Here is a 20458-nt window from a genome sequence, read left to right as displayed (position 1 = left end):
CATAACATGAAGATGCATCCTAAAAGACGTTAAATGCAATCAGTAGAGCTGGGCTTATTTATGCCCAATATTAAAAGGACACAGCATTTGTCAAAGCTGTCATATCATGCAATATAATCGCACATCATGTGGTACTGATGAAAACTGATTAAAAAATGGAGACACATATGGATGTGCTTCTGCATGTGTGTGATCATCTATTTTCTTTCCTCTGTGAGACACCAAAGGACATCTTAGGCAGAATGTCGGAGCTTATGTTTTCCATGCAAAAAAAGTGGAAGGTGTTTTTTACTGCCGTAAGTTTCTAAAAGGACAAAACAGCACCATAAAAAGTATCACAAAAGTAGTCCATACAATTTTGTGCATTATATTCCAAGCCTTCTGAAGCCATATGATAAATTTGAGTAAGGAACAGACAATTTTCATGTTGTTTCTCACTAATAATCTACTCTCAAATCTCATTTGTAGTTGCATTTTCAAACTTGCCACATTGGGCTCAGACATGTGATGTGCAAGAACCAATAAAGACATCAGTGACATGATACCTGGCACGACATTTAATGGCGCCATTTCTGAATTGTTCACAAGCGTGAATAAAATTCTAGAGCTTTTTTATAAGTAGGTGAATTAGGACTTCAATTTTGATCTCTTTCTCACACAGAAGCATGGATGTTCTGCCTAACATCTCCTATCATGTTTCATAGAAGAAAATATGGGGCTGGGTCGACACATTGAAAAAAAAAAATTATTTAAAGGTTTACACGTTTCAATTTCATAGCAACATTCCATCAAATTGAATTAAGTAAGCTTTAACAAAATAAAATAATAATAATTTAAAAAATATTTTATTATTTTATTAATTTAAATTCGTAAAAAAAAATACACAGTTGAATTTGATGAATCTTTGTTATAAAATTGAAATGTGTAATCTTAAAAATAGGCTAAAATATTTTTTGAGTGCATGAGGGTAAGTAACTAGACCAGTGTTAGTTGTAATATGATTACAAAGAAATTAGTTGCTGTAATCCAATTACTGTTTTGTTTTTTTTTTTTTTTAAAAAGCAGTTTAATGCATTAGATTTTAATACACCTAATGTAATGCAAAAGTAGTGTAACACATTCAATTTTAAATTCTTGTGGGGGCCTGGGTAGCTCAGTGAGAAATGACGTTGACTACCACAACTGGAGTCGCGAGTTCGAATCCAGGGCGTGCTAAGTTATTCCAGCCAGGTCTCCTAAGCAACCAAATTGGCCCGGTTGCTAGGGAGGGTAGAGTCACATGGGTAACCTCCTCGTGGTCGCGATTAGGGGTTTTCGCTCTCAATGGGGTGTGTGGTAAGTAGTGCGTGGAACGCAGAAAGTAGCATGAGCCTCCACATGCCGTGACAAGATGTGCGGATTGACTCTCTCAGAAGCAGAGGCAACTGAGACTTGTCCTCCACCACCCAGACTGAGGTGAGTAACCGTGCCACCGAGGATCTACTAAGTAGTGGGAATTGGGCATTCCTAATTGGGAGAAAAAGGGGGAAATAATAATATATATATATATTTTTAATTCTTGTAATCAGATCACCGTTATTAACTTTCAATCAATTTAACTACTTTTAAGTTTTAACAGTCTTTTTAAAAATAATATTATGTAAAATACATTTAAAACATGAATTATGTTCATATGTACGTCTGTTTATGATATATGAAAGGAATGTGGAAGGGAGAAACATTTGGTGCTGAGTGCATGACATTATTTTGAATTTGTTGAGGGGAAAGTGTTTTAGAAGGAAACTTGAAATAAAAGTTGCTAAATAGTAATATGATTCATTTTAAACGAAGTGAACTTGTGAAATGAACTTTTTTGAGTAACCTACCCAACACTGATGATGACATATTTTTCATTTTTTGGGTGAACGCTTCCTGTGTAGACCCTGGTTTGTCTATCCTCCTGGTGTTCTCTCAGAGAGTGAAGGAGCTATATGTATAATCTACTTAAGTTCTCAGATCAAACTCAGCTTTGCTCAGATGGTCCTTTTAGACTCACTGCTCTGAGCACACCAGAGGTTCTCTACCCCCTACCGAATGTATTCAAAGAACGATAACTTATAATTTATAGTGTAGAACTGCAGCTGTATAGAATTTCAAAAGCTTTGCAGTCATTACACCTATTGAGAGCTCTTACCATGGAAAACATCACCACATCTTAGCTTCTCAGAAAATATTGCATGTGATGTTGCAATTTTGCAACAGTGGTGTGTTATTGTCAATTTTTGCCTCCCTTTCCTTTAAAAATGACAGATAATGCACTATTCAAACAAAATGAACAGATGATTGTGTGCTTGATTAAGTCAATTATTAAGAGACAGTTTTACATTACATTTTACAACAATAATGTCTCACTGTTAGCTGCGTACAAGGCAAATCGATCTTTTCACTTTCAGACACGCTTCTGTAGTAATAACAGCACAGAGAATAACTTTGTTTTTTTTTTAGAACACAAAGGGAGTTGCTGGGTATAATGACAGCCTCAGTAACCATTCACTTTCATTGTATGGAAAAAAGATGCAGAAAAAGTGAATGGTTACCAAGGCATTTGGCCTAGTATTTATTTTTATGTTCAACAGAATAAAATAAAATATACGGGTTTGGAACAACATGCGGGTGAGTAGCCTTTAAATGAGGACAAAATTTTGGGGTGAACTATCCCCTTAAGATATGCTAATGTAATTTGTATGTAGCTAAGCAACTATTTACACCACCAGTGAAGAACCCAAAATACCATGATATTTTACCATGGTTTTTGGACCTTGGAAATGGCATGTTTTTTATCTGTCTGCATAATGTGGCCGATCCATAGGCTACCGGAACTCTCGGAAACAACATACCGACTTCCCATATGATCATGTTTGTTTTCTTGGACATGAACAATTTATATGATAATTCAAGATACTTCACAAAATACCCAAGTATTACCATGCTACAAATCTAAAAATAAATACAGTAGCATCATGGTACTTTTTGATGTAAAAGCTCATATAGGTTTTATTGGTGTGTGCAAATGTGTGTGTTTGTGTGTGAAACTGAGTGTTGAGTTAATGAAAGTTCGAGCCCTGCTGTATGTGTGGACCGGTCAGCAGAGGGAAATGTGTTTAATTGTTTGTGCTTGATTTTAATTATGCAATGTTAACATTGTTCTCAGACAGCGGCTCCCTGGTGGAGAATTATCTTCTGAAGACTTTTGACTGAGCTAGTTTGGTTGTTGTTGTTTGTGGGTGTTTAGTCTACTAAGGATATTTAAGACCACGCTGGACTCTCAGTTCAATTAAGAAGCATCTGTTTTATCCCCCAGTGTGACATTGTGTAAGTTTCATCCTCTTCTATATAGTCTCCAAAGTGTTTTAGCTCATTTATTTCCTGCTGTGGGCTGCACATGTGTCCGTTTTCAAATATCGCCTATTACAAGGTTTCAAATCTTAATTTATTCCATATTTAAAGATGTAGTGTGTAATTTCTGCAACACAAGCATCACCAAACAGTATGGCAAAAAACTGTTAATAACGGTTTCAAAACAGCATTCCCGATAACTCCCTAGTTTGTCTTCCATTGTTTGGAAAAACGCATTGCTTTATCGTACAAGTTTTACTCCAACAGAGAAAAATCAACAAACAATGTCATTGCGATTTTAGTTTTTCTAGGACGAGGAAGCATGTTACAGATTATTGACATACATCAGTCATTTTTATTGCATTAATAAATATGGAATGAGTAACCATATTTGTTACAACTCTCAGAGCCATGGCACAGGGGTTCAAGTGAATGCAGGTTTTAATCTGACTTGTGTCATGTCCTGATCCCATTCCCCTTTTCTCACTTCATTTTCCTGTTTCCTCTCTTCTGTCCTCTACATAAAAAGGCCATAAATAAAACCAAGAAGAAAAAATAAAATAAAAATAAGCATCATAATTTCTGTTTTCCACCTGCAGACATGTAAACACAGCCAGAATACAGCAGTGTGTATGTTTATGTGAGTGTGTGTTACGTTCAGTGATGTATTATTTATACTGTACATGTTGCAGTGTTGTCCTTTTTGTTTCTCTCCCTGTTTTGTTCTCTTTCTCCAGTCTCCACTTTCCACAAGATTGGACCAGACTGGATTGATCTCCACCTGTGATTGGTGTGGCCCATGAGGCAGGAGTATATAATGGCATTTTCCACTGCATGTTACGGTTCGACTCGACTCGACTCTGCTCGCTTTACTTTTCTAAGCTTGCTTTTCCTCTGCAGTTTAATGCCGCCTCAGCGTGGGTGGGATTATAGGCTGATCGTCATAGTTGCGCTGTGACATCATCTTAAAAGCGACACAAACATTACTGACCATAAACAATAACACAACCGCTAGCTGTTAGCTACTAGCTCATTGTGCTGCATAAAGCAGTTGTTGCATGGTGATTTTACACAAGTGTAACAGTTAAATTGGCCCGGTTGTTTTAGAAGCAAGCTTTCCAGTAGCTGGTCAACTAAATAAAGTGAAGATTTCAAGCAGAATATAGAGATAACGTAACAAAACTTACCATCCTCCATCGTGGACTCCAACAACGCAGAGTCCAGGGCACTCTCCCTCCCGGTCTATTGCCATAGATAGCGTCCATTTGGGCGAACCAATTCCACTTTCTTCTGTTTGAACCACTCCGGCTGTTGTGGTCCTTGATGGTTCTCTAGTCACTTTTAAGTTTTTTAACTTTTCCCTACACTGTTGGTAGGTCTGGTGGTAGCCGTGTGCGGCCAACAGCTGAGACACTTCCTGAAACACTTTTTCGTTTCGCGTCGTTTCATTCGTCGCTAACAAGAGGAACGTCTGCACCTCGTTTATTGACCACGGCGTGGTTTTACGCACAGCCATTTCTTTTTACAATTCGAAAGTCGCGTGAACAAATGATATTGCTGTCGCTGTTGCTAACTTTAAAACTAGCGGGTTGATGTCCCATGTGGCAAATCCAGTGACGCTGGTAGTGATGATTCTCTCTGACCAATCAGTGATCTGCAGGGTTTTGATGTCACATTTAGTATCGGCTCGGCTCGCTTGGAACCTCGACGGAGGTGGTACTAAAAAAAGTATCAGGTACCAGGTACTATCCACAGTGTAAAACCCCCAAAAAGTGAGCAGAGTCGAGTCGAGCTGTACCGTGCAGTGGAAAAACCCCATAAGAGACCACCACACCTACAGGGGGAACCCTTTTGAATTTGTGATTTCCTGTTGATTCTATTGCTGTTGAAAACCTGTGGTGCTAAGAGTGTTTGTAGTGTGCTGTTGTTTGCTTGCCTGTTGGTGTAACTGTCAAAAATAGCATTGTGATTTTTGTGTTGATAGCTGATCAACCTTATTTCATTTTGTATATATTTGTGTACTGTAAATATTGTAAATAGCTAATTCACCTGTGGGACGCTGTAGGGGGTGGGTGCCATTTTCATTTGTATATATCCTTTTTTTTCTCTGTTTAGTGTTAGTTAGGGAGTAAGGGTGTTTATTGTATTTTATTTCTCTTTTCTTTGCTAGTTTATTCAGTTGTTTGTCAGGAGGTAGCGGGGCTTTGGTTTGTTGTTTTGGCTTATGCTCGCCCCTGAAGTTGTTTCTTCCACTTCATTTTGTGTTCCAGTTTTATGTTGTGGCCTTACCCTAAATGGGGTCTTAACAGTGTGTGCATGTGAGTAAAAGGAAAATGGGAAAGAGAAAAAAAGAAAGGTGTTTTTAACATTCATCTCAGGACTATTTGAACACTCTCTATCCAGTGTTTCCACGGCAACCCTGACAGAGTGACATGCTGTCTCAGACAAACAGAATGCTTGACATTATGACTCCAGTCTCTGAACCCGTTTTTTTGGCTGTAAGGACATCAGAAAAATCAGTGTAGGGGTGTGAAGTGTGATATTTATTTTTGATAACATGCATTCAGATTTGGGAAGAGAACAAGCTTTTTGAAGGCAAGTGCTCCTGGACTTGTGAAGTATACTGATTTTACATCAGAAAATATATTTTATCTTGTGCCATTCCCAGTTTGCATTTGTTCTGTCATAGATCTGTTGTGCTTCTTTAAAGGCACATTTGTAAAACATATTCTTCGACCAGATCTTTTCCTGTTTGATCTGTACATGCTGTTTAGAATTATGAATAACACCGAAATGTTATGACAGAAAAATTTTATTCTTAATGAGCTTTTGCAAAAACCAAAAGGAAAGACACAGTTGTAGTGTTGGGATTTGAAAAAGGAATATTTACGGAAAACTGAATTTAGGTGTCTTTGATAAAAATTTTTTTAAAAAAAGTGTGGTCAACCCGATCTCATGAACATTCGTACATAATTTACGAGTTGGCTATTTCATATGGTCTCGCACGATGTTGTTCGCATAAACTCGTACGACTTCCTCACGTGCAAATTCCCGGATGTCTAATGCAGAAGAAAGCGTGAGTTCAACACACGAGGCATTAAGGACATACTTATTAATATCATGCCCTTACCCAAACCCCTTATATAAACTTAACCAACCAGTAGAGTGTGTAAACATGATCGGAAGCTGTTGTGTGTGACAAGCAAGTAATTGTCGTGTATTAGATGGAAATGATGTCCAGCAATGTCATTGGCTCTAGTGAAAGTCGTAGGAATTCAAACGAGTGCAGTCGCAAAATATCATATGAATTAGCCAAATTGAGAAAAGTCGTATGAATCCTGACGATTTCACCATGAGAGTACGCCATGAGAGTGCGTTGGTGTGATGCAAACTGTTTTAGCATTTACATGGCTTCATTACAGTATCGAACACTGCAAAACAACAAACAAACAACAGTGCACAAATTTAAAAAAGGTTCTGCATTTCGTTGCCCATGATGTGCATAAATAATGAGGAATTGTGCAATAATCCAGCTGTTTTCTCAAGACTCTCAGCAACATTAAAGTTATAAAACAGTTCTGAGAATTGTTATGTACCAGAAAAAAAACCATTCAAGTCAACTCTTGTATCTGGCCTAATAAAAAATAAGCCACTTGTGACTGCGTTGAGACTGTGATTTTACCATGGGTAAAAGGGTGGTCACACTGACAGCAATTTGCAACAACAAATTGACTTTCATTCATTTTCAAAGTGACAGTCATTCATTTTCAGTGAAATTTGCAGATAGCTGGCAAAATAAGCAACAGGGACCATAAATGATTTACTTCAAAATGAACGATTTCCAGTTGCTTTGTCGCTGCAAATCACAGCCCTTGGTTTAATTAATTGCTCATTTCTTTTATAAATGTTAGCAACAGCAGTGGTCCTTAGTCAGGGTTAATGCCATTTTACACAAATTAAAACTAAATTTTCTGTGGACAAAGAATTCTGAAAAATATGGGTTTTAAAAATTAGACGTGACATAGGACATTAAGACAGTAGAACCCACTGAAGAGAGTACGTTTGTCCCTTGTTTTAATTTGCATCCTAGAAATGGCATGAAGGTCTAGGGTATATGATAAAAGACACAAATGTTTGATAAATAAATCAGAATGATCTGAATTCTTGTGGCAATTAATGTAGTTCATTAAAATGTTAAAATGTTAAATTATGGACGACTTTCCATACAATTTAATTAAAAAAAAAATCATCAAAAACTAATGTATTTGAATTAATTTGATCAAGTCTTGTTGCACAAACTTAAATTCATTTTGTCCCATCTACTAGATAAAAATTTGTCAAAGTCATCATTTAAATTACGTTGAGGCAACTTAAATTCATTTTGTCCCATCTACTAGATAAAAATTTGTCAAAGTCATCATTTAAATTACGTTGAGGCAACTTAATTTATGCCACTTCTGTTCACAAAAATGATTTAAGTTGTCCCAACTTAAACAGATTAAGTGAACTTCCATTTAGTTCCAAAGTTTAAATTGATTGCACACAAGAAATAAAATTAAGAAATAAAGTTGTGACAAAAAATGCAATAATTGTGTTACATTCGCTCATTTTAAGTAACTAAATTCAACAAGGAGCAAAAATTTATTTATTGAGTGTAAGAGGCCATTCACACCTAACGTGTTTTTGCATCCATCAGCACTATTTTTCAATTGTTTTCCTACGTAAACATACGTCTCGCGAAGGAGCGCCACGTTTTTAAGACAGCGTGTCAAGTTGAAAAGAACTTCAACTGTTAGAAATGGGTCTCGACCTGCGTTGTGCTCTGTTCATTGCGCTCCGTCTAGCTTTTTTTGTGCAATTACGCATTTGGTGTGAACGACCCCTAATACAGTAGCTATAACTCACTGAACAGACTAAGTCCCTCAATGCTTCGTTTTCATAAGTGTCAAAAATGTATAACAAAGTGAATGTTTGCACCCAGGTTTAAATAACACCTGCCACACAAAGTGGCTATTTGCACCCCAATTGTCTATTGCAAACAGGAATTTACGACAAACTGTGTTGTGAGTGTCGCTTCAGTAGCGTGGTGTAAAGCTAGTGAGACTGTGTCTTTTCGACCCGGGTTCAATTCTGCATTTGTCACACTCTTTTTCCCATTCTGTTTCCTGTCTCTTCTCTTAATATTTTCCTTAATACTACCTATAATAGTAATATATGAAAAAAGAATATAAAGCTAGTTTTACTAAAGTAATAATGTAATAACCATGTTTTTTGCGGAAACCATAGATTTGATGCAATTAACAATGATGTTACTACAGTATTATGGTGTTAATATACAGCAGTAACCATGTTTAATTTTGTAGTTACTATGATTTTACTACAAAATGCCATAGTGATTCTATGGTTACTGTAGTAAAACCATGGTTAATTTTGGTAAAGGGCGGTTAGGGTTAGGGTTAGGGGTAAGGGTTGATGTAGTTTGTCTGTAGGACTCTAAATAAACACAATAAATATGCTGCAGTGATGCCCCTGTATTGTTAGTATTTAATTAGGGGTGCAAACAGCATCTACCATTATTTGTACCAGGGTTGGTGTGGAAATAATATTTGAAACTATTTGCAGTGGAGTGTAAATCAGATTAGAGTCGATACTATCCGTTTTGTAATAAGGAATTATGCAATTTTACAACTGTTTTACCGAGACTCTATTAAGCTTATGCGGTATAAAATAGTTCAGCGAACTGTAATGTACCGAAAAATAAACACAATTAGTCTCAAGTTATTTTGTATTTTATTTTTGATCTTGCCTAGGCTCTATGTACGTTAAATGTTAGCGTCAGTCACAGCTGCGGTTCTGGCGCAATCCCCTCCCCTCAGCGGATTCCAGCAGAACTCAGCCTGCCTGTGTGATTCTGTGGAGGAATCGTAATGAGCAATATGGCGCTGTCTCTTTCAGCACTGGACAGCTCCCATTAGACTCATTATCAAGCGCTCCATCCAAACAGCTTGGTTTGAGATTAAGTGGCAAAGCTTTCGAAACGAATGGCAGAATTTGCCCATGCCTTTCTTCTAAAATCTGACATTTAAAGGAATGCTCCACAGACCCTGCGCTTCGTTTGGTGCAGAGACTAATCAGGAGAAACCTCACCGGTGCCTCCGCAGAGATCTTCTGGACAAGAATGACCAAAGAAGATGCAAACGAGCATTGCAATGGCTCGCGTTGATGGACATCGATAAGATGATGGACTGAACTGTCGCGCAATTTTCGTGATTCTTCCTTTCAGCGCTCTATAACATGGGCACCGAGAAAAGACAGCTGTGTTTAAAGCGAGGGAATGTCACCTTTGAACAGAAAATAAACACTTTTGTTTAACATCAGACACCAGTCCCTATTTTAATGAAGAACTTTACGTTATCTTCAGCATGTCAGGCTCTCTAGCACTGCTGGTCATGTCTGCGTCGTTTTTCAACCCCAGTTTTGCACTGAGCTCTCATTTTGACTCAGGTAGGTTTCGATATGTCAATGGTATATATATATATATATATATATATATATATATATATATATATATATATATATATATATATTCGCAACTATTTTGTATAGTATTAATATCTAATACTGCACTTAGATAGCAGTCAAGTGAATGCCCTTAGATTTTCTGTGAAAATCGTTTCGGTGCTCATAATGCGCATCTCAGCATCTAATTGTTGGGGGTTTGCGCGAAATGAAAAACTAGATGCAGCTTTTTTTTAATTTTTTTTTTTTTTTCTGAATCTGTCTAGTTTCATTGCCTGCTGCTTTGCACCTCAACTATGCCTTTTTTAGACTAGGATATATGTAAGATTTTATTCTTATTTCACAGCATAAGCCAAATCGAGTTGTGAGGGCAAACAAAATGACTCAATTTACCTCTCCACACGTCCACTTACTCACATGCCAAAGTTGAGAGGTGTAGGTGTAATATTGGCAGAGTGATTCACAGGTAGACATATCTGATTGGTCAAGCAGGCATTACCAACCTCCAGAGAAGTGTGTATCTGAGGAGCTAATTAAGAATATAATGACTGGTGAATGAGGAGGAGTCCAACATAAGGGTCAATTAAAAGGTCATTACATGGATTTAATAAGTTGTTTAAGCCAAGAACATGTAACGGGAGCCAGCTGGTAGGTATCTGTGCAGTATGTAAAAACCTCACTCTCCTGGTCTGAAGAGGTGCACTAGCAACTGACACTAGAGGTTGTAGTTTTAAACCTCCTCATAAGCGCGCCAGCCTCCCACACCGTAGACTCCGGTTTGAATCCCGGTCAGAGCAGGTCGAGTGGGATCGGTTACAGTGATGCTGAAACCCAGAATGTGAGTGAGGTTTAGGGGGTTGAGTCTAACAGTAGTCAGCTGGTAGGTAATTGTGCAGTGTGTAAACCTCACTCCCCTGGCCTCAAGAGGCACACTAGCGATTGACGCTATGGGCTGTAGCCTTTAGCCTCCTTGTTAGCACACCCGACTCCCACACCAGAGTCTCCCGCTCTGAGCGGGTCAAGCAGGACCGGTTACAGTGGTGCCGTGACCCGGATGGGAGTGAGGTTTAGGGGGGTGAGTGTAGCAGGTGCCAGCCGGTACGCAATAACTGTGCAATGTGTAAACCTCACTCCCCTGGCCTCAAGAGGCGCACTAGCAACTGACGCTAGGGGCTGTAACCTTTAGCCTCCTTGTTAGCACGCCCGTCTCCCACACCGGAGACACCAGTTCGAATCCCGTTCAGAGCGTGTCGAACAGGACCAGTTACAAACACACACAATCCAACTTAAAATTGCACTCAAAAATAGCTCTTTGGCTAAATTTGTTTCAATCGTGGACAGTGGTTCCGTGTTTTTAAAATGAGTTTTCCAAACTTAATATTGTTATGTGATATAAACACAAACACTTTGTGTAGAAAGAACTTGATTGAATTGTGTAAACCCAACTAAATTAGTCATGTCAATGCAACTCAAATCTCATTTCTTTTTTGTACTAATTAGTGAAAGTGAATGTTAGCATGCTAAATACATGCTGATATGAAGCACTACAGAGTGTAGTTTAGGAACTATGCTATGGTTAGCACAGCAATTGCTCAACAAAGCGAGCAATCAATTTCATGTTTGAAATCTACCAGTCCTCATCATTACTGTAGCTCAAGCTCAACTCTTCACCATAACGGTGACTCCTACAACTCTATCATAACAGAACTCTTCTAAATCTCAAAATAACAAAACATTAAACATGAACAACTATCCCCTTTTATATTCATCTTGCACAAAAATACATAAAATAACACTTAATTTTAACATTTACTCTCCTTATCGTGTCCCATGCAAAGCATGCATGGGGAATGGAAATTCCCTGCCCAGTTTTATCAATGCTATCTTAACACCACATACAGTATTCATGTAGTCCCAACTCAAATGGATTAAGTAAACTTCCATTTGGAAAATTTAAATGGATAGAACGCAATGAAATCAAGTTGTGAACATTTTTTTCTAAAATTGTGTTGCTTTAGTTTGTTTTAATTAAGTAAATTGAACAAAGATGTATGTGAAGCATCTCATTGTGGTTATAACCAATGCTTTTGCTCATCTTTAAAATGTTGTGCTGGTTAGAGTTCAGTTACATTTATTGCCTCCCTATGGTGTGAAAATGAGCCATCTTTTGAGTTGTTGGCAATGGTGAATGGTATTCCCTCCTCTCTAATTTGGGACTCAGCTGTGTGTTTGTTGCCTCCTCATATGGTTCCTATGGTTACCAAGAGGGTCTGCAGCACTGTGTTTATGAGCCCCAAAGCAGTGTTTCAGTTTCTCTATTTTTAGAATCAGCTGTTATGCTTAATACTACCTATATTAAAGCCTATCTTCAATTTTCTTGCACTGTGTTTCTGTACTGACTTTCACAAATTGCTTTTCTACAATACTACAATTTTACATTTTCAATTTGGAGTGGCAAACCTCTTCCCCTCCCCCGACTCTAATCATGTCTGTCAGAGGTGATGAACAGGAGAACAGGCTCTATGTGTCAAGGTGATGAATGGAACAAGGGCACATCATGGAGAGGCTGAGAATGATTAAGGGGAGATAAAGGATACCGAATCTGCCCTAGTAGTCCTGCTGGGATTGTTTCAGACCAAAAGATACTGAAGCCTGATTCAAATCAATTCATAAATTTTTCTAGAATCTTTGCAGCATAACATATCTCACATCTCTCTTCCCCAATCTATTCAATGCCATATTGTGTTCAAAATGCATACAGTGTCACATTTCAGTTGTTTATTGCACAGCAAAGAAATTTTTTTTTTCTTATTTTCCAGTAAAAATACCTAAACATTCTTAAAACAGTCTATTTAATTACAAAGCAAAATTGCTAAAAAAAATACTTGTTTTCAGAGAATATACAGTATCTTGAATCAAGTTTCTTTTTCTCACTCCATTGGAAAATTATTATTTTCTTGTTTTAAGCATAAACCTCACTAAATTTTGTTATAGTTATGCTTAAAACAAGAAAAACAATTTACCAGTGGGATATGCAAAATACTGTAATTATTTTAATTAGAGATATATTCTCTGAAAACAAGTAAAAAAATCATGTTTTAAGGATGTTTAGATATTTTTTTACTGGAAAACAGCAAAAATACTGAGAAAGAAAAGGACTTTGGCAGTGTAGGCAGTGACTTGTGCAAATATAGCAATCCCTGGAAACTTTTTACCCCATCATTTGCAATTTAATAGCCTTGATTGTTGTATTTAGCTCAAAGATTAATGACTCACAGTGATTTAGTAAAGTCATGAGACAGATCAACAGCTTAGAAGGTGAGACTTCTTCATGAATCATGGTGATGTAGCACCGAGCATCATTGTGATCTTAATAGGTTCTAAAAAAAAGCAACTGTTTAGAATGATGATATGATTTTAAAAATGGTAGTTTGTTTCAGAAAAGTGTATAATTTTGAGGAGCACATTTTCTTTCAATATCTCTGGATCCACATGTCTCTTTGGTAGGCAGTGTTGGGTTGTTTCAGAGAGTATGTTGAGATTTACTGAGACTTCTAATATAGTAATATAGAAACTGGAATGACTGGGAGGCTTGGCGATGGTAGAGATGACATCAACTTTCTGGAAGCAGTGTGTGTTGGGTAATTGCCGGTAGTGTTGGCGCCTGTCCCACACCAGCCCCCAGAGCTCAAGTTTCTTGACCGCCAGACAATCAGACTGTCCTGTATCACTGCACTCTTCCTGAAATACCTCTTGCTGTTTATTCCCTGACTGTGAACTCCGCACACAAGACAGAAATCCGGTAAGAACATATTACAGTGGACTATAACATGAGAGTGAAGATTAAGAGCATACAGAGATATTCTAGTGGACATGTACTACAGAACAGTAAGATAAGGACTAGATTTGACATTGGACATAATGGCAATCATGTACACCTCGACAAATTCTCCAAACCTAAAGCTGGGAAAAGAAATAGAGCTTTTGTGGTATGGTTAGAGCTTGGTAAGAGACATATCAGTGCTGAGATGTGTTTATGAAGGACATTGCTGTTACCGGATGCATGAATATGAGTGAAGGGCAGGGAAACTGCATTAGTTGTAATGTAAACAAGCTGAGATAGGTCATTATGAGGTGAGTTTATGCAGAGTTGTGATTTACCAAAAGTTAACTGAATTAACAGAATTACTACAGAAGATTATAGGATGTGAATATTAGCCATATCTGGGTGTTTCTTTAACTTAGGGTATTCCCTGATTTTTAGCACTGTGGACTTTTATAACATTAAGATCCTCTCTCACAAATTATTATTATTATTATTATTATTATTTACATTTGTCTATTATGTCCAACAGTGTATGTGCATGCATCACAGGAGATTTATGTAACTTTTTTTCTGAAAGTAATGAAAATTCCAACCACAGTGTCATTTTCACCACATCTCAAATTCTGTATTGTTTATAATAGAATAACATGATGGAAATTATTTTTTTTACGTTTTTGAATTAAAATGGCAAACTCTTTTTGCTAAGGCTAATTTCATAGCTAACATTTTATGTATCATAAATACATTTAGAAATTTAGCAAAATTACAGCTTAATTGGGAATTACTTCTATCAGGAAGACTTGCAGACGTGAGTGAAATTTAAGATGACATTTGTTTGATGAATATAAAAAGGAAATGTAATGTCTCTCTTTGGCGTAACCCCGTCTGGTGGTCCGAAGAAGTTGTACTCAGAACGTCATATCTTCTAAATATAAAAGTTATATTTACGCTGAATTTTATTTGTTTTCTTCACTTGTCTCATATTTCATCTCAAGCATGCTCTTCACTGACACTTTTGTTGACATAGTGAACATGTACACTAACTTAAAAAAAATAATAATAATAATATTAGTGCCAAAATTGCTTGGTGTAGTGGAAATTACACCACAACTGTGGGACAGAAATTGATAGAAATCATTTTCACACAATAAATATAAAAAATATATATATATATACACTACCGGTCAAAACTACCGGTTTTGAAACACTTACTCATTCTTTATTATAATTTTCTTTTTCACATTTTAGAATAACAGTAAAATCATTAAAACTATGGAATAACATAAATGGAACTATGGGAATTATGTTGTGACTAAACAAAATCCAAAATAAATCAAAACTGTGTTATATTTTAGCATCTTCAAAGTAGTCACCCTTTGCATATAATTTGCAGACATGTACTCTTGACATTTTCTCAACCATGTTCTTGAGGTATCACCCTGGGATGCTTTTTAAATGGTATTGAAGGAGTTCCCATCTATGTTGGGCACTTATTGGCTGCTTTTCTTTATTATTTGGTCCAAGTCATCAATTTCAAAAAAAATTTTTTTTTTATTATTAAATTTTAGTTTTATAGTGAAATAAATTAATATGGTGGCACAATTATATTTTTGTCTACAAAACTAATTTCAAACATTTAAGCATACGCCTTCAGATCAAAAGATTTTTAAGATCATGAGAAACATTTCAGTCAAATGTTTCAAAACTTTTGACCGGTAGTGTGTGTGTATATATATATATATATATATATATATATATATATATATATACACACACACACTGGCGGCCAAAAGTTTGGAATAATGTACAGATTTTGCTCTTATGGAAAGAAATTGTTACTTTTATTCACCAAAGTGGCATTCAACTGATCACAAAGTATAGTCAGGACATTAATAATGTGAAAAATTACTATTACAATTTAAAAAATTTTTTTTTTCAGAACTTCTTAAACTACTTCAAAGAGTTCATAAAAAAAATCCTTCACGTGCAGCAATGACAGCTTTGCAGATCCTTGGCATTGTCGGTTCTACTGGTTGTTTAGATCAGTGTTACTATCAGAAATAATTAATAATTATTTATTTAGATATTAATATTTAAATTAAATAATAGAATCTAACTCATTAAAACCTCACACGGGGCTCCAGTAAATGTAGTGCGCTACGTTCAGGAGCGGGTTTGGTTATTAGCAATAATTAATAATTATCAAAGACAATTATTAATTATTAGAATCAATAGAACATTGATGAGAATCAATGTTAGCTTTTTTTATCCTTTAAAGAAACAATGAAGGCTTGAATCTGAGCACTGACATCCCCTGTCAGCATTTGACACAGGCGTATGCAAAACAAACCAAAACACTTCTCTTTGAAATATAACAAAGTTTATTTATGCAGTAATATCAATTAATAATTAATACAATGCAGTCAATAAACTTCCGACTTACAACCACAAACTAAACAGTGACATGATTAGATATGGTAACCAAAATAAGCCTATAACACATGAGAGGAAGGTGTGTGTGTGTGTGTGTGTGTGTGTGTGAATGTGTGTGTGTGTGTGTGTAAGGTGTAACGCGCACAAAATGGCAGACATAACTCTCATGGAGAGTACGTCACACGAGATTTCTAGCCAGAGAATATGGCCGCGAATGTAGGCGGAGAGAAACCGGTCACTGGCATCTGCTCGTTTACCGCGTGTCTCTGCTTGTACGATAACTTAGGGACAAAGCTGAGCTTTATCACAAAGTTATCTACTAGCCAAACGTGTGTGCGAGAATGTTTGTGAGGGGTCGCGCGTGCGTGTGTGTGTGTGGTTAGTACGAGAGAGAGAGAATAAAGTGGCGGCACCAAAGCTGGTTTCGCGATCGTGGGAGAGAAAGCAGCTGTTAGTTTATCACTCAGAGACACGGTGGACGGCTCTTAAACCATCCCGCAGTTTGATTCTTTAATGGATAAACTCAGTGTGCCGGTCTCACACGCGATGGAAATACACAACAGTCCAATGTGGTTGGACTACAACACAGCAGATCTCATTCGTGATAACAGTACATTACCTTGAGTATTATTAGCAGCAATGAGCGGACTCGGCGGTCCGTAAACTATACAAGCAATAACCTTGATACACAAGAATAACACACTGTAATATTCTATCTCTGCCCAGACGTAAACCTTGAATCGCATGAGGACACAGACGAATGTGTGTTCATCCGTCCTTTAACTCCGACTCGGTTCCTCGAGGCTCGGGTGATGACGGGAGGCCGTTTCCTCGCTCTGTCAGCGGGCGGTAAGGCTGCTGATTCTCGGCGGGCTGGCGGAGAAATCAGCGACGTCAACTTGATTGAAGATGGAAGAGAAATCTCTTCACTTCTGCAGGCAAACGGATGAAGATGCGGATTGCTCGGCGGTCTCCTTCGGATCCGTTAGAGTGTTTGGTGGAACAAAGAGTAATCTCAACTCGTCCAGCAAGATGGAGATTGTATGACCACAGTTTCAAGTCAGACGTTACTTCCTTGTGCCACGAGGCTACACCTGAGAGCAGCAATGAGCTGCGTCTACGCACGGCGAGCAAAGTTGCTGGAAGCAAATCCCGGAAGCATCTCAGAGTTATTTCTACTCCCGATGACGTCATGGTTGAGGGCCGTTCTGTTGTGTGCCTCATCCAATAGGAGTTGAGAGTTCGATTCTTTAGTGAGCAAGACTTCATGGGATTTGTAGTCTGTTTTGGACTCCCTTTGTTTGATTTTGGCGTGGTTTTTATCAGTAAGATTTATGACGGAGTGTGTGGGCCTCAGTTAGGTTTTACGACTGTGTTAGGCCTGCCTTTGTCTTCTATCTAAATACCATGGGCCTAACAGCATTCTAACTGTCAGTTTGTCCAGATTTCACCCCACGCTTCCTGTAGCACATGCCATAGATGTGGCTGTCTTGTCAGGAACTTCTTACGCACCTTACAGTCTAACTGATCCCACAAAAGCTCAATGGGGTTAAGATCCATAACACTCTTTTCCAATTATCTGTTGTCCAATGTCTGTGTTTCTTTGCCCACTCTAACCTTTTCTTTTTGTTTTTCTGTTTCAAAAGTGGCTTTTTCTTTGCAATTCTTCCCATAAGGCTGGCACCCCTGAGTCTTCTCTTTACTGTTGTACATGAAACTGGTGTTGAGTGGATAGAATTCAATGAAGCTGTCAGCTGAGGACATGTGAGGCGTCTGTTTCTCAAACTAGAGACTCTGATGGACTTATCCTCTTGTTTAGTTGTACATCTGGCCTTACACATCTCTTTCTGTCCTTGTTAGAGCCAGTTGTCCTTTGTCTTTGATGACTGTAGTGTACACCTTTGTATGAAATCTTCAGTTTTTTGGCAATTTCAAGCATTGTATAGCCTTCATTCCTCAAAACAATGATTGACTGATGAGTTTCTAGAGAAAGCTGTTTCTTTTTTTTTTGTTGAAATTTTTGACCTAATATTGACCTTAAGACATGCCAGTCTATTGCATACTGTGGCAACTCAAAAACAAACACAAAGACAATGTTAAGCTTCATTTAACGAACCAAATAGCTTTCAGCAGTGTTTGATATAATGGCAAGTGATTTTCTAGTACCAAATTAGCAGTTTAGCATGATTACTCAAGGATAAGGTGTTGGAGTGATGGCTGCTGGAAATGGGGCCTGTCTAGATTTGATCAAAAATTACTTTTTTCAAATAGTGATGGTGCTGGTTTTTTAAATCAGTAATGTCCTGACTATACTTTGTGATCAGTTGAATGACACTTTGGTGAATTAAAGTACCAATTTCCTTCCGAAACAGCAAAATCTGTACATTATTCCAAACTTTTGGCCACCAGTGTATATATAAAAACTGTTTATTTAAATTATCATAGTTTTTGTAATAATTTGTATTTTTATAATAGATTTTCATAGTTCTTTATATTGAAAGAAAGTCTGGGTCTGTGACAAGGCTAAAATAGTAGAATATATAAATAAAAGGCATTTGAAAAGTACCAAAAATAAATGATGGAGGCCTAGAAAAAGTTTCCAATTCAGTTTTGATGAGACCTTCATATAACAAAAAGGGACATGAAAGAGCCCTGAGTTCAAGAAACCCCCATCTATAATCATATTTTAGATTTTGTTTCATATGTTCACATTTGACTATGTCTCCCAGCACCATCTACAGTTTATAGAAATGTGAAAATTATGTGTTCAGCTCCTCAAGGAACCCACTGTAACTTTACAGTTCTCCATCTCCTTCAGCAGACGGCCTAACACCATGTCTGTTTTCGGCCTCTTTGGCTTTTAACTAAGGTTAATGTTCCTTGAGTTTCAGGTCCAATCTACAAACAAGCTGCTTTGATTGTAAGAGGGGCTTTTGCTAATGGCCTGTGCCATTGCTGCAGAACTACTTTAGTATGTTAGTGTGTTTACGGAGAGAGGGAAAGCGAGTATGTGGGAGTCCGCAGGAGATGATGGAGGATAATCAATCTTGATGGCAAAAACAAGATGTGAGCAGCTAGAAAGACATTCATCATCTCATTCATCATTCATCAGAGATCAATATTTCATATACATGCATTTATTTATTTGGTAAGTAGCCATATAATAAGCAAGATAACGTACAGGCAGTCGTAAAAAAATGAAGGACCTTCATGTTGGGGTCCTGATCGGCCTGTGGTTTATTTAGCGATATTGATAGCTGACTTTACAATATCCTGTGTATTACATGGCTGCTTAAATGGACATGACAAACTAATTTGTGTTAAATTATTTCCCTTATAGATCCCCCTCCCCCTCAAGGAGTCTGCATGCTATTGTTTTGCTGCTATCTGTATTGGGCTCTTTATTGATTAAGAAGCATCATAATGGATATAATTTCACCCCAAAATTGGCTCAAATGTCTTTGCTTTTACCAGCAGTGCTACAGTTGGTAGACTATGCCAGTCTAGCGTAACAGTGTATTATAAATGCAAATGACATATGACAGGAGACAAGCATTTGCTTTGACTAAGGATAATTATGTAAAAACACAAAACTGCATTTTCAGACTCTTGGGAGAGTTTTCCAATCTGTGTTTGTTCTTTGAATGTGTGTGTGTGTGTTGTCAACAGAACATGAATTTTAATGCCTTTGCTGCAATACCAAATAATATTATTAAAGCTCTGAGGACAGAAAGCAAGGCTGAGTGCAAAACAGAAAGAAGACAGCAAGACTATTTCAGGGACTTAAAATGCCTTAGTGGAGCTATTCCGAAAAGGAGGATGGTGACTTAGAATAGGACATTTTATATATATATATATATATATATATATATATATATATATATATATATATATATATATATATATATATTATCTTGTTGTGATGTGATATAATATTAGCAGTTGTCCCCGATTCAACAACATATTTACAGTATGTATAAAGTTTGAATAGACCTAGAAACAGATGCAACAGCTTTAATGGTTTTGTATTGTCAGATTTGTGAGTTAATCCTTGTTTTGACTCAATTATTTTCAATTAATTGATTGATTCGATTCACAAATTGGTCTGAATTATTAGCGAATTGGTGTGAATTAGAATGATTTTTAATCTAATTTAATCTAATCTAATCTAATCTAATCTAATCACTAATGACTGGAAGTGTCATGGATATTAATTGGTCAAGAGTGTGGGAACCCTGTGAGTGTATTGGACCACAATAATATTTCCCTCCTTCCTAGGATCATCATAAGTCTAAATCTTACCAT

At 37.1% G+C, this 20458-nt stretch overlaps 1 protein-coding gene across 1 annotated transcript in view; it reads left to right on the top strand.

Moving 5' to 3' along the window:
* Window positions 1-9316: 9316 nt before the first annotated feature.
* aatkb (apoptosis-associated tyrosine kinase b) overlaps window positions 9317-20458 on the top strand; it is a 78290-nt gene continuing 67148 nt past the window's right edge. Inside the window, exon 1 of the mRNA XM_051667998.1 lies at window positions 9317-9879. Within this exon, the coding sequence (XP_051523958.1) occupies window positions 9798-9879 (82 nt within the window). The 5' untranslated portion in view covers window positions 9317-9797. The remainder of the gene's footprint in view (window positions 9880-20458) is intronic.

The sequence above is a fragment of the Myxocyprinus asiaticus genome, chromosome 32 (assembly GCF_019703515.2).
Source record: "Myxocyprinus asiaticus isolate MX2 ecotype Aquarium Trade chromosome 32, UBuf_Myxa_2, whole genome shotgun sequence".
In the NCBI taxonomy this organism is placed as follows: Eukaryota; Metazoa; Chordata; class Actinopteri; order Cypriniformes; family Catostomidae; genus Myxocyprinus; species Myxocyprinus asiaticus.
This window is presented reverse-complemented; position numbering and strand designations above follow the sequence as displayed.